The sequence below is a fragment of the Anarhichas minor genome, unplaced genomic scaffold, assembly GCF_050575085.1.
Source record: "Anarhichas minor isolate MPS153535 unplaced genomic scaffold, ASM5057508v1 ptg000004l, whole genome shotgun sequence".
In the NCBI taxonomy this organism is placed as follows: domain Eukaryota; kingdom Metazoa; phylum Chordata; class Actinopteri; order Perciformes; family Anarhichadidae; genus Anarhichas; species Anarhichas minor.
The window spans coordinates 10,762,833-10,778,395 of NW_027466450.1; the positions used below are offsets into that span (position 1 = coordinate 10,762,833).

At 38.6% G+C, this 15,563-nt stretch overlaps 1 protein-coding gene across 1 annotated transcript; it reads right to left on the reverse strand.

Moving 5' to 3' along the window:
- Nucleotides 1–11,138: 11,138 nt before the first annotated feature.
- Nucleotides 11,139–13,171, reverse strand: stx19 (syntaxin 19). The gene is made up of 4 exons (XM_076104075.1): nucleotides 12,956–13,171; nucleotides 12,206–12,442; nucleotides 11,620–11,832; nucleotides 11,139–11,375 (listed from the first exon to the last, which is right to left on the reverse strand). The coding sequence occupies exons 1-4, from the start codon at nucleotides 13,169–13,171 to the stop codon at nucleotides 11,139–11,141; spliced, it is 903 nt and encodes a 300-aa protein (XP_075960190.1).
- Between the last annotated feature and the right edge of the window lie 2,392 nt (nucleotides 13,172–15,563).

Sequence of the window (15,563 nt, forward strand, 5' to 3'; positions counted from 1 at the left end):
CAAGGGAATGTAGAATTACTAAATGTATTAACATTTTTTTACTTTTTCTTTCGTCATATTCAGTCCAAGCCCAGGTCACCACACGCTACATCCTGACACATTGGATAAGTGGTCCACAGGGGTTCCTGTGAGAAGCTGGTAATGGAAGTGTTAATGCAATCATCACATGCGTACGTACTCAGGTGTCTATCACCTGTAGTTCTCCCAACAAATGCTTGTGGGGGAGGGGGCCTATCTCTCTTCAACACACATATGCATGAAGTCCTGTGCCAGAAGCCCTAGCTCTGTAAACCTGTCCTGCTCAGAGTCTTCCTCCTGGACGTCCTGCTGTATATTGTTTGTAAATGTACATCCACAGACAATATAATGGGACAGTATAATTCATCCTACAATGACAGTGCAGTATAGGTCCATGTAAGATGCTAATTGCATTTTTATATCCGATGTGTTTATATCTGCAACCTCTATGTTCTCTATCAGTTGAGTTTAGAGAGAGATTCAGGCCCAGGTTAAAAAAAGATAATGAAAACTGTCATATCTAAGTAAGTTTTTTCCTTCACTGTGGGATACCTGACAAGACGGATTAGATCACTACCTGGTTCCTGACGTCCACTGTGAGGTAAAGTCCAAAAGCCCCTTAAAACCATTATTCTGAAGAATGTTGCTTTATTAGAAAACCAGCTGTCCAAAAGTCAAAATGTCTAGTGAGTATTTACGAGTGCTATTGAGATCCGAAATCTTAGAAGCACAACCGTGGCAGCTGTGTCATTTTGATGTCATGGGATGATGTCTGCATACATTTTCTTCATGGAATTCATAGGTATTGGTTTCATCCGGCATCAGTGGAACCTGGACAGACACATGGCAGCCTCGATGGGTAGGGAGCGAGTGGTGGCCAGCTGAGACGTCCAGAGGAAGAGTAAGGGACGGACAATGAGTACAGTGTGGGATGACAGGCGTATCCAGATGCACTATATAACTCACTTCATGAAAAATTCCAACATATTTTGCAATATATTGGCTTGTTATTTCAGATTCATATCTAATACACCACGGCAATGAAAAACTGCTTGGATCTGATTAGCTGGTATGTGTCCGTTAAAAATCGTATAATTGGAAAACATATTTCAGATCAACATTTTTAGCACAATTTTGAATTAGTGTAGAATAAACTACAAGTAACTATAGTGACAATATTTCTGCTTCGTGGCACACAGCTGCGATGTGAGAGAACGGCTGATTTTGAAGTAAAACTTTGAAGATAATTTAACAATACTATAGATTTATGATACGGCCAGTTTTAATCATCGCAACTCACATTTTATCTCAGTTTGGTATGGCTCTAAATATGATACCCATGAACCTCAGCCACCATCAGAGGTTCAAACCTAAATGTTAATGCATCATCAGGTTTCATTGAAGCGTAATATTTAGCTTTCAGCTGCCATTAGCTGAACAGAAATGTAGGGTGTGACCTAATACTTATTAATGAAACAGTCCTTGGGAGGAGTAGTTGAGACAACAAAAGTAATGCACTGTTATTTGTGTACAACCCACATGATTGTGAGCAAGGATGTGTATGTTAGCTACATTATAATACAAAACTAAACATTGCATTGAAGTAATGAATTGGACTCTCCCTCTTCCATTATTATTTCATCAATATGTTTTCCCTTAATATTGTAGAAAATAGAGTAAACATTGGCATTGTTCATTTATTACCATCATTATAAACTACAGTGTGCAGCATCAATGTGCCACTCATTGGACAGCTTCCTTTACAGTAGAAAGGTAAACATATTGAACTATATGATTTCCTCTAAAAAAGTATGCTGGATACAAATGGTCGCCTGTGACACAGAATCCATGAATCTACTCTGACTGTTCAAGACTTGCAGTCCCTGTTGAAATCTAACGGGGTGTCATGGAGGGTGCTGTCAGCATTTGGCAGGTCCCCTGTGGATGGGCCCTCTAGCCCCTGGCCCTTTAGATCTCACATATACAGTTGATTCCCCCTCTCTCTGTCTGTGTCTCTGTCTGTCTCGTGTTCACACTATAGGTCTCAGGGAGTCTGTGGAGCCTCCAGAAACCTTGATGTCCTCTCAGGCTCATCACTATTCATTCCCGTTGTGGTCTCTGGCACCCAGCTGAGAGAGAGGTTTAATAGGGTTGCGTGAGTGTGTCTTCTTGCACTCTTCACTTTATGAGGACTAAATGTCTTTTGAATAGCTTAAGGTTTGAGATTAGTCAAGTACAAAAGGAATCAGTCAATGTCTGTGTTCGGTCATGTTTCAAGTTCTTTTCGAGGAGGGTTACCAGTAGATGTCTTGTTTTGGGGTTAGCTTGTGTATCATTGTACAAAATGCATTACTTTACCGCTTAGACTTCTAACACATTGCAGTTTAACTTGTGTAACATGTTGGGATTGATTGAATACTCCTGAATACAGCTACATACATGCAGATCACTGGAACAGACAGATGTGTGTGAACTTGTTTTATTGTGTGGCAGAAGGATGTTTTGTTCTCACTGTTTTCACAATTGGACATTCACAGGAAACAGTTAAAAAGAGTCAAATTGACCGTGGGTTTGTGTGACAGAACGATTAAAAACACAAGGATACTCACTCGTCAACGCAGCTCGCCGTCTCCTTTTAATATTGGCATCCTTTAACACCTCTCCTCTTTTCTTTTCCACACCACACCTTCCCCAGATTAAAAGTCTCAAACCCTCAAACGGTCCTCACCAGCGCCTGCCACTTATTGCATTTCCCAGAACTGCTCTGTTCACCTAACGCAGCGGGTCCGGTAATAGCTCTTCTGTCATCTGGTGAAATCCCTCCTTTTTCCAGTGCCATGCCTCCAGACTGAATAGCAATTTAAATGCCGTTCACTTCACATTTATTTGAAATCTCATTAACTGGATATAAAGACCCAAAGAAATGTGTTGTAAATAGAATAGCTTGGCCACGTGGATGAGGGAAAATGTATTCATGATTAGTCTTTTTTTTTCCCTCTTCCATTTCCAGTGTTGAGTTTAGTGAATGTCTGTAAAGTGTCAGCAGGGTGAAGCTTAGTATCTCCCCTAAATACACTCTATTTAAACAGACACAAGAGGCTGTTCACAGACAGAGAACAATTGAATGCATAGTGAAAAGGGTGAGTGGATGACATTGCTTGTCAACTGTCAAGCATGGAGGAGAAATAGCTTAGGTATGAATTCTCAGAAATTTGGGAAATTAAAGAGATACCATATCCAAATTGACTAAGATAAATTGATTTGGCAACCATTTTAACTTCTATTTTTAAAGCTGCATCATGCAACCTCATCTTCAAATGCTAAATATTTTCCCAGCCTCCTGGTGTAAGTTTTTATTATAAGAACTTGAGCGTGGAGGAACAGGATACACAACATTATTTTGATTTCTGTTGCAGGCACACTTGTTGATTTAAGGATTTATTTTTTATATATTTTACTGCAATTTACAGAGCAGCCTGCAACAATTTCGACCATATATTTTTGAGGTTTTGGTGTTTTTAGTTTGTCAGCCAGGCTTACATAATAATGAAATGTTCCTGTTGTGTTTACAACTCTTAATGATGTAAACAAAACTTTATTAGCAACTTAAATAACTTTTTTCTAGTTTCACATATATGTCAACTAGTTTAAGAATGTTAGCCGGTTTAATGAGGTTTGAATTTTGATGGTGGAGTTACTCAAAAAATAAGAATAACTGTAAAAACTATAATAATCAACTTGTACCGTGAAAAAAAAAGACGTCTGTTTCTGTGCCTGGGAAAATAATCATAAGCCGCAAAAGGCTTGAGTCGCACTCCATCTTTTATCTCATTGTTTCACCACACTGTATATCTCCTGTCCTCCCTGGAGCCTCATTGCCCTAACGAGATAAAATAAATGCCACAATTTGGGAGGATTATTCTTATGAACTGACACGTTTCACACAGAGACTGTCGTACCAACTGTAAACCTGTCTACTGTGTCTTTATGTCTGGGTGTTTGTGTCATCATCACCGAGCTGCGATGTGCATGGTTTGGCCTTATAAATCTAGACATTCAACACACACACACACATTTACTACGACACTTGCCAAGGGCTGTCAGATAGAGGGCAGAGGAATGTGTGGGCCTAATGAGAGCCTGGCCAGGTGTCAGGAGCTTTATGAAGTCCCTGAGGTGAGTCCTGGACTGGGGCGAAACCACCGTAATCCATAAGTGACACTCAAGAATGTTGGCCACTCAACTCTCTCACTGGATCTGCAGCGTCTATTTCACCAGAAATAAGGGAGATTACAATCATATCAATCATTTTTTTTGTTTTGAGAGCGCTTCGTGGTTTCTCTTTGTCTTTCTTGCCGATTCATCTATTTTAATTGGAGGCAAAATTTCGCTGACAAGTTTAAGTGTTGTCTAATTATCTTTTACAAAGGTTCTCTGCATTTCCTCAGGTGCAGCATATGAAGCCAGATTCCTGTGATGGAGAACTGAGATGATATCAGTGAGACAGAGGAAGTATTGAATAGATGGATGAAAACACAGATGGGGGATAAGCACCCGAACAAATTATGTTTGCTTCTAGTCTATAATGTGTACACGCGCACACACACACGCACACACACACACACACACACACACAAGCATGAAAACATAAAGTACAAAAATTGGGGAGCTTTTCAGGGGTTACTTGGTTAGGGATGGTGTTTGTATGTTGAACCATAATGAATTAAAAAATCTGTTTGATTTGTTAAAATAATAACTTAAACACTTTTAGATCAAAGACTCCAGTGTGGTTTTCTAAAAGCTTATTTTACATCACATTTTGTATATATATATATACAGTATATATATATATATATATACTGTATATATATGGTTTCTATAGTGTTCCAAACATTTTGCCAAAAAATATAAATAAAATAACATGATATTCCCATGTTTCCATAATATTGCTGTGCTGTTTCTTTCTTCATAATTTTGATTATTCTGGTCTCTGAATGTGGATGCAGTGATGCTTTTTATTCTAGTTCACTTCCATTGAAATCCCATGCGTTACTTCCTGTTATAAAAGAATGCTAAATTAGTTTAATAATAAGTGACATTTTACAAAATGAAGCCTATATCTACTTTTTGATCATTTACAGATGTTTCATTGATAGAAAGGTCTTTTTCATCTACTGTAACACTATTAAAAGGGCCACTTTAAACAATCTGAGCCAGTTATTACAGTGGAAATATATACATATTATATATAATATAAATTCATAATCATATTTTTTTTATCAAAAAAAAGGTACTAGACTTAATACACTCATGTGAATGCACACAGCTTCCAATATATCTTAATGTCAGCAGAGCACTTCAGTTTGGCTTGTAGACGAGACACAGCTTTCCACTTTTGATTATGATAGCAGAAATGTTGCTGAATGCACTTACCGCTTCTGCATTGGACCGCACAACAGTTTCCCCACACAGTTATCCAATAGAGTAAATAACATTATGAGGCTTAGGGAGCCATCTAATCAATTTCTGCAGAGTTTGATGACAAGGTAGAGTACGGCATGGAGTCAGGATCATGTTACTTGTAACACAGACTAGCCTGGACAGAGACAGCATCAGCTCAATTGATCTTAATAGCTTCTGTGCTATTTCACAAGGTCAAAAGTGTGTCCTGCAAAGGAAAAAAAAAATTATGAATTGTTGAAATACTGTACATGCTTACATGCTGATTTTTTTCTGCTTTATGAGTTAGCAGATTAGTAACAAGTTCAAACCTGTAATCATTTGCGCATTAGGTGACACCAAATGAGGTGACTGTGTTTTACTCATGCACAAAGCAGAAGGCAGAGTCAGGACTGGGAATACAGCTGTACATGCATGTTGGATTTGCTTATGACTACTTTGTGTGTACATACCTAAGTGTGTGTGTGTGTGTGTGTGAGAGAGAGAGAGAGAGAGTGCCTGTGAGGCTGAACTTGTTTGCCCTTTCATTTCAGCGAGGATTAAGCATCAGGGAGGCTCACAGTTCCCTCTGAGCCCAGACAGCAGTAAAACAAGGCAACGTCCTCAGAGACATGTTTTATTCAACCAGGTCTCAGTTCATTTTCACCTCTTCTCTGTGCTTATGTTGTGCATCAGCTGGGCTCTGGAAGGCCCTCCCACTGTTCACCCTTTTGTTGTTGAGTACATGAATCAATACTGAACACTGAGGAACAGAAAGGTATGCTACTGAGGTTGAGGTTATAGTACATCAATGGGGCGCTATATGCAGGTATATTCAGCCAGAGGAGAACTGTTTTATTACTTTTTTGAAGAGTAATGAGCAGGAAAGAACACCAACGGCTGATTTTGAGGTATCATAAGTCTTGGATATCAGCTCCCTCTGCTGGCCACCTCCAACTTCCCTGTGGCTCACAGAGGAAACTGATTAATAGTGAAGTCATTAAAATTGCACTTTCATGCGGAGCATTTTGAGAGTGGAGTAGAACATTTAATCCATAATCATCCAGAAGTTACAAACAATAAAATGTAAATCAGAGGTCAGGGATGTCTTCAAATATTTAGGTTTATATCCAAATTTGAGGATTTACTTATATTCAATTCAAAGAATTGAGAGTGTTGAGTATCTGTGTGAACAAACAAAGATCAGCATGAGTGGGCGTGGGCACTTCCTACACTAAAGTCAGGATTTTACTATGATTATTCTTGGGGAACTGACGCAAGGCCATGTGGATGCACCTCACCATAACATTTCCTTGTCCTTCCATCAATGCGTAAAACGGAACAGTGGCCATAACAATAATAACGTGTGACCGTGAGCTGACACACATACATAACTTAAAATGCTCCCCTTTGTTTTACACCAGTTTCACATGTGCTGAGCATTAAACATGGTGTTCATTCATCCACTCATCTGTCAAAAAAGATGAAAACATTTTTAAGTCAGTGTAGCAGCTACACACATGTGTCTATTACCGTTGACTCTATCTGCATGGGATCTACACAGACGGCTTACACACGGATATCACGCACCGACCTTCCCAGAGTTCTTATTACTGAAGCTCATCTATCACTCTGACAGAATATTTATGTTTGAACATTTATCCTTTGATAGATAATGAATAATAGCCAACTTTTGACATTAGGTAGTTTACAAAACTGAGACTATATGTTACCTTAACACCTCAAGCAGTCTGTTATTAAAATACCTAATTCAAAGTTGTAGTGTAGATGTTATAAAGAGTTCCAAGGAGCATGCATGTCAAGGCCTTAATGCTTTTACAACATTGATATGGCAATAATCTCAGCCGTTTACCTAATTCTCCTGATGAACATTACTATAGTCTGCAAGTCTGCAGGATATAAAAGCCATGAAAGGTTATTAGTCTTAGATGAAAAATATAGAAACCTAAATAATCAAAATCAAAGCGTATAACAGTTTTGTCCCCTGGCAAGTAGCACTGTGGGGACATTGACAAAACATAACTTTTAATCTTTTAATTCTTCTTCTTTTGAGGCCAGTGTCTGAATTTTGCTCTTTTTGTCTCTATTAATATATTAATTAATGAAGGGAGGAAGAAAAACAATATCACAGGTGACTCCAAACCATTGAACTGTGGTGTGTATACATATATACCGTATATATATATATATATATATATATATATATATATATATATACAGGGTCCTGTAAACTCCAGCATTGTGTTAACTTTTTGAATAATGTCATTCAACTTTCAGGAACGCATTTACATTGTGCAAATTCAAAGACTCTAAATCAGTGTAGCCATCGTGTCATTGCTGGTACTATAGCTGCTGCTGCTGCTTCCAGAATCGCTGTTCAGTTCCTTTGTGATTTATTGCATTCTGAGGGTCCTGATATCTCTCTGTTCACATTTTGATGGGAGTGATAAAACCAAGCAGTAAAGTAATGTCAGCTCTCTATAACCACAGCTGGTGTTACTCACAGGAGGGCTGCTTTGATGTTGTTCAGACATTTGGAGAATAGTCTTTGGGATCCACGTTGCGACTGACAGGGCAGATAGAAGAAATACGAACAGTACATAGCTACATAGAGACACCACCGTATCTCTGTCAGCCATGATCAGCGTCGTAGACTCTCATGTGTCGCAGATGTTCACATTATCGTTAAATCAGAAGTGATTGATGGGCTTCTTCTGGAAAATGGGCAGAGACACTCGCAATGAATATGCGGTTGCTGTATTGAATGTGAAGCAAGTACATGCACAAATATAAATGTTACTCATCAACTGCAAAAGCCACCGCATTGAAGTAATATTTTGTTATCCTGTATCAGCTTATTTGTTGGTAGCTAACATATTATAAAGAAGCTGTGACAAATATGGGTGTCTTTGGGTTCAAAGTAGATAGGAGACACATCAGTGAACAGGTGTTCTGTGTGTGCAGAGCTGGTGCAGCTAGTCGAAAACACAATGACGATCTGAGAGTCAAAGGTTAAATCTGATTTGGGCGAGGAAAAAAAAACTTGCCTCCAGGCTAGGAGGTTTTAGACTAAATATTGGATAACAACTTCGGAACTGTGGGTAAACAAGATGAATCCACGAGGGAACCGATAAAGATTAGAAAGCTGTTGTTGTAGAGGGCAGTAACTGTTTGTATATGAAGCAGGATGTTGCTGGGAGAAGAGCAGCACACTTACCCTGCCTGAGAAAGAGACACAGAGAGAGAGAGAGAGAGAGAGAGAGAGAGAGAGAGAGAGATTGTGCCTGGGGGTCCAGAGGTTTTTGAACTGACCACTGTGAAGTCTCCCATGGCCTGGTGTTCTCAAGGACAGCTTATATAAACCCAAGTCTGCACACACTCCCACCTCTGCTGCTCTGCTGTAAATGTATTAGCAAGACATTCCACTTGATTTTATCTCATAGATTTTCTATTTCCATTTTTTTTACCACTGTTCATTTTGATGGTGGCTTTGAATGCAGCGTAGCCTGTAATATGTTCACCCTGTAGGTATGATCAAGAGAATGTAGCTGAGATGACAATAACTTATTTCGTGGAGCAGGATTCATGTTGACATGTAGAAGGCACTGAATTCTTAAATTGGCAAGTACTGTTCTCTTGTTTCCAGCAATGAACCCCACAAGCTGTTTATAATGGCTCCACAACACTGACCACACCACAACAATATCTATATTTTTATTGTAAAAACGTTGGTGAGTGAACTTCATGCTCAGTTATATTTTACATGTATGTATAACACTTGCATAATTACGGACTTATGTGGTAATATGCCCATTAATAGTTTGTACATTAAGTGATAACCTATTTCTTAACTGGCAATCATCTCAGTGAACACTGGATGGCATTGTTGCTGTTCAAGAACCCTGCAATTTGCAGCTGTACTCAATTTTTCCTCATCATGACTGGTAGGAGGCAGAAATATGCTGTGCAGCATTACAATGTATTGTTAGATGAATAACATATTCGGATTTACATATCAGATGCATTTCTGTATTTGTTTTAAAATGCCATTCAGAGTGAGACTGAACACAGAAGATCAGATTCAAGAAGAGACTTTTCCAGTCTGATAGCGGAAGTCATCAAACACACCAGCTCAAACATGCCACACCTGGTTCCTCTCCTGGAACTGAGGGAGCAGTGTAAATACTACTTAACCGAAATGAAGTATCTCATTGATAGATGGTCTTTCTTTAGGTGTCACAGGAGTCATCAATCCCCTGAGGGGCAACTAAATTGACTTACAAAACGTCAATTTTTATGAACTTATGGTTGTCTGTCAGTTTTACTCTGAAGCTCAAACCAAAGTAAAAATGTGCATGTGCTTATAATGTTTATCTAACAAGTTAACGGTTCTATTTACTCACCTATGTGAACATACAGTATCTGTTTGGAAGCAGCAGACAAACCAGATTTTCCAGTCTGGCTCTGGCACACCCAGTTCACCTGTATTTTGTCCCGGACACCAGACACCATGGGTCCCTGACTCACTAAAGAACATCATTATCACTGCTGATGAGAGCTATAGTTAAACTACAGTATGAACTGAACCTGAAATGAATTACTAATTTATCATATCTTAGTCACTTTCCCCATAGGGAACATTTGTTGGTATTTTCTACTCAACATGAAGATTACCTTATTACAGATGTGCAGCATATTCCCAGTTATACTACTGGTTCTCTCTCAAGCGGGAGCTTCCACTCCATTAAGAGTCACTGCTCTCTTTTTGTGGGAAATAATATTTTTTATTAATAATGATGTATGCGAACATTTTTTTATCTGAACAATGACACGTTTCCAACAAATTCATAAATTGAAGTTCCACTCTAAAATACAAAACTTCCAGAGAAATTAAATATTTCCTGAAATGTAGCCTTCAAATGACTTCAATGATTTCTGGCAGTTTTGTCACCATGAAGAAAATTGTGATGAAGGCGCATTATTTAAAGTTTTATTTGAGTCCCTGACTCTGTGAAACCGAAAAGAGGATTCATATTTTTTTTTTTTTTTACAGAAAATGATCATACTTTGAAATGCAAATGAGACTATAATTGTAAAAAAAAAAAAAAATGTCATCAGCATGCATACCGAGAATGAAATTAATACATAATGGCTCAAAATCTCTCAGAAAGAAAATCTTTCTTCACTACCTTAAATTTTAGTCTGTGTTGAAAAGAAAAACATATTCATAAATACAGATTAGTCTTAAAGTGCAGGTACTGTAATTAAAAAAAATGTCATTAACTAGAGCTCCGTGGAAGAGAAAAAGTAAATCCGTGTTGCTGATCGAGCAGTGGCCGAGGCAGTGGTTTCCCCTTGTTTGTGACCTCTGTCAGATGACAGTGAAGGTCTCCAATAAGCAGCAGTGAACTGTCTCTTACAACAGCAGTCGACTGACATCCTTTTGGAAAAAACAAGTGCCCAAATAACAATTCTGGCTTTTCCCCCCTAATTGTTTTCTATGCTCTGCTGAATCGGTCTTCACCTTCGCTCTGTTCAACAGCAAAAAAACACAGTGCCATAACCTTCACTTTATTGGTGCTTCAATCCAACGTTGCTTACTCCCAAAAGCTAAGTGAGAGTTTTTGAAAAAATAAATGTTTTTTTTTTCGAAATGACCGTTATAGGCAGCATCTCCAGGGTGGGCAGCAGCAGCAGCACAGTTGTCGAAGTGGGTTCTTCTTCTTGTATCTGGCGGCCATCTTGAACTTCTCATTAGATACAGCCACATAATCCTGTGTCCTTTCTACATTGGTCTGGATGTGCTCAATGTAGGCCCCTTGTTCATCCACCAACATGAAAATGTCCATGAACAGGTCCCTCAGCTCCATCATATTGGTCTCCAGACTCAACAGCTCCTGTTGGTGGAGAACGATACTGTAATTAATACTGTGAATAAGGGAAAAACTAGTCAGAGGCTGGAGGTGGTGGGAGACAGAACCGGGAGACAGATTCAGCTCTTCATACGACAAGGACTGAGCACTTAAAATACACAAACATCGCCATTTTATGCTTTGATGTGCTGGTTCACTTGGTTATTTTGTATTCGATAGTGGTGGCCAAGTTATAGTTAACCAAAGTGTTGTTTATCACTTTCCTTACCTTGTGTCGTTGTTCAATCTCAGATAGTTGTGACCGTGTCATTCTGGCATCGTTCAGCAGGTTCTCATTGAAGACTTCCCATTTTCCTGAGGCCACCATTTCATTGACCTCATCCTCCGTCATATCCCTTCCAGACACCTCCAGCTGCCGGATGATGAAGTGCTTACAGCGCTCCTGCTTGGTCAGCAGACCTTCATTATATTGCAGCATTACCTGGACGTAATGATAGAAATTTCAAATTTAGAAGCTATTTGAGTTCCACCTTGTTGCTGCTGTGAAGTCACTCGTAAAATAGTGTTTAATTTTCCCTGCCTACCAAGAGCCCCTGCCCGCTACATTTTACAAAATTGTAAATGTACGATGACAGTCATAAGAATGCATAGCACCTTTTTCAGTTGAAAAGGCAACATTTCGGTTGAGACACCTCTCTTAAGCAAAAGTTAGCTTTATTATAATGTTTCAAACCCATTTCTGACCATGTATAAATGTAGGACAGAAAAATGAAATGAGTTTTTGTGCACTCAAGAATCCAAATAAGAAATTGTTATGCAAAGTTTCCATAGCAGAGTGATAGGATCATGTGCACCTGTTGGAATTTGCTGTAAAGCGCTGCATGCTGGCAGCGTTGTATTCTCGTTGTAACAGACGTACGTCCCTGCTGGTCCTCAGTTTTTTGGACCTGTTTTGAAAGCGCGTCTAAGCGTCGATGGAGGCTCTCAGCCTTGAGCTTGATGTCCCGGGTTATACTGCTCTCTTTCTTCATCACACTGAAACGACGCATGGCAGCCACCAACGTCTTTTGCTGCTGGCCAAATTTAAGGACCTGTTTGTGGTTGAGAAAAGATAGAATGTTGTGTTCTGTTTCATCTCTGAGCAAATCTTTTTATTTAACCATAAACTGCACGATCATACAATCTTAGTCTTCTATTCTTTGTGTCAAGTTTTACAGTAATGAAAATTATGAAAAAAAGAAGGTGAACAAGAAAAAGAAGAATTAAAGACAAACCAAAACAATTGAGTGTTTTCCAAAACTATTGAGAAATACATTATTTAAAAATAAATCACTAGGCAATAGCAATGCAACCCAGGTTGATAGATGTCTAACCAAAATAGAAGGAGTCTGTGTATGTATCTACAGTATGTATGTATGTATGTATGTATGTATGTTTGAATGTATGTATGTTTGAATGTATGTATGTATGTATGTATGCATGTATGTATGTTGTTCGAGTTGGCAGGTATAATACAGACAGGCACTGCACTAGTAAATACAACACAAGAATTATTAACAAAATAAATACATACTCGCTACCAAAATAAATCCAAAACAAAATACCTCTGTGTCGAGCACGGTGATATCATCTCTGATTTGCTGAGCCTCAGACAGGAAATTCTCAATAATTGGCTCTTCCTCAAACACCACAGCCTGTGGTGTTATGGCCGCCACAGAGTCATCATTATCTCCCCCCACTGAGGAAGGGTTGATAGTCTCACTATCTGCCTCAGAAAAGTCTTGAGCCCTCAGATGCAGCTCTTCCAAGCGGTCTCTCATTGTGGAAGAACTCTCATCAAAAACTCGCTCCTCAGGACACAAAGTTATTATAGAATGCGCAGTTGTTGTCAAAGCTGACAAGAAAACTCTGAAAAATAAACAACATACAACTTTTATTGATTCCTGTCAGTGAACTGGGCTGCTGCAGAAGATAATAACAATCACAATGAACATTTTACCGATAGAATTCAAAGCAACATTGTGTGAGTTTCTGCACATGTTAATACAGGTTTTCTCATCATATTGCTAAAAAAAACAAAAACATTATTTTAAAGTTATCAGTAAAGTTATCAGTACATTAACTCATTAAAGCCACGTTATTCAGGGATGTCACTTAACACCCGGTCCACCTTGTGGACACAAGTCCCTTCAAAAAGTGGTGGAAAGCAACTATGTACATTGACTCAAGTACTGTACTTTAGTGAAAGTGTGAGGTACTCGTACTTAACTTAAGTATTTCCATGTATTTCCATTTCCACTTTTTTTTTTAATGCATTTCAGATGGAATCATTGTACTTTTAACTGCATTACATTTATCTGAAAGCTTTAGTTGCAAACAAAACTTAACCAATTTATATAATAAGATAGTTATAGATTAAACTACCTGACAGTATATGAAGTCATTAAAATAAGCATCACCTCCACCAGCTGTAACATTGCAATGCTGCTTTTGTGTTATATTCAAATAGTATATGATATTACTCTGAAATGGACCACCATGCCCAAGGAGCACTTATTTTATACGTACAGTACATTTTGCTGTTACTTTTGTACTGTTATCTAAGTCAAATGTAGAAGATACGGCTTTTAATTGTACAAGACCATTTTCACATTGTGGTATTGCTACTTTTACATAATTAAATATGAGTACTTCTTCAACCACTGAGTTTAAGCAAATGCACCTGAAGTTAACTGTGTATCCTGGTATGTTCAGTTCTCAAAGCCTGATCAGTGTCTGTTTACATCATTATAAGTTCATCCTTCTGGAGCTAATGAGCCATATCTGCACGCTGCTGAACACTGATATATATTTTTAACTGTATGAAAAACAACTTAAGCAGAAATGTTATCTGTGACATCAATCAAATTGACTCAAGTTCCTTTTCCCATGAGGAGGGAGTGGGTTGCTTGTGTTTAACAACATACTCGGCAAAAACAAGAGAAGAAAAGGTTGTCTCACAATCAAAACATTGACATGTTCAGGAAAAGTAACCTTGATGAACATGTTAGATATAACATATTTCACTTTCAAGTCTTTAACTCCAGCTTGCTGAAGTCAAAAGGCAAGGTGTTTATGATTAAATCCATGAGATCAAGAATCTGATTTCCTAAATGCCTTTGACAAGTGAGGTGCAAGTCAACCAAAAATAACTTTAAATTAAAATGGGCACACCAACAATGCCTTAGCAATGCAAGGATTTGGGTTTTTAGAGGCCCTAAACATAATCTGCTAGAATCACGTGATTGTGTGGGGGGAACAGTGTGAACAGAGTGTTTGGCTGCTGAGAAATGGAGCATTTCAAATCACAGACTATCCCATTTCTGGATAGATTTCAAACAGGAAAGACCCTACTTTGTGTGTGTGTGTGTGTGTGTGTGTGTGTGTGTGTGTGTGTGTGTGTGTGTGTGTGTGTGTGTGTGTGTGTGTGTGTGTGTTTGAGACTGTGGGGGAGATAAAGAGAGTTGTAACTATTACAAACTTCTAAGAGCTCAAAGATTGCAAAAGTACCTTTATTTTCATGGCTGAACTCTCTCTCTCTCTCTCTCTCTCTCTCTCCCTACCTATACCCTACCCAGAAGAGCCGATTAAAAAAATTGCTCAAAGGATTTGGGAGCACATTCTCATGTGTTTAGCCTAAAATCCTGGAAGAAGTAGAGCAAGGTTGGTGAAGGAGTCCAGCCTCTCTCTCTATGATTGTTGACGTCTTGTTCTCTAAAATAAGCCAATATGTTCTCCCTGCTACCAATCTGCTCCTTTGTCTCCTTGTGTTTCTGAAGGAAATGTTATGTTGACATTCTCTTATCTCCATGCAGGTGGAAGAGTAGGAGTCTCACTGTGTTGAATTCTAATTGCAGGTCATACAATTGCACTGTGCATGCTTGTCTTTTAACTTCACCAAAAAATAATAAATTCTGCTTAAAACTTTTCAAAGGTTGTACATATTCAAGCAAATGGTCTTACTTGCTCAAGCTTAACTTCAGCGTTTCGCTCAAGTACACTTCATGAACAGACAGTAGGAGCTGTGGAACAAACCGCTCTACCCGCTGAGCCACAGCAACCCCTGATAATACACAAACAGCATACAACATAGAAAAAGTACCAAAAAGATAAAGGCTATAGATTACTTTCCACCCACTGGTCCTGCAATCTGAAATCACAGCATACTTTGAC

What these genes read in the sequence shown, in the direction of transcription:
- stx19 (XM_076104075.1), bottom strand. Translation starts at nt 13,171, where the DNA reads ATGAGAGACCGCTTGGAAGAGCTGCATCTGAGGGCTCAAGACTTTTCT. An exon ending in TTTACAGCAAATTCCAACAG is followed by an intron (nt 11,833 to 12,205) that starts GTGCACATGATC and finishes CATTACGTCCAG; the next exon opens with GTAATGCTGCAATATAATGA. An exon ending in AGATTGAACAACGACACAAG is followed by an intron (nt 11,376 to 11,619) that starts GTAAGGAAAGTG and finishes CTCCACCAACAG; the next exon opens with GAGCTGTTGAGTCTGGAGAC.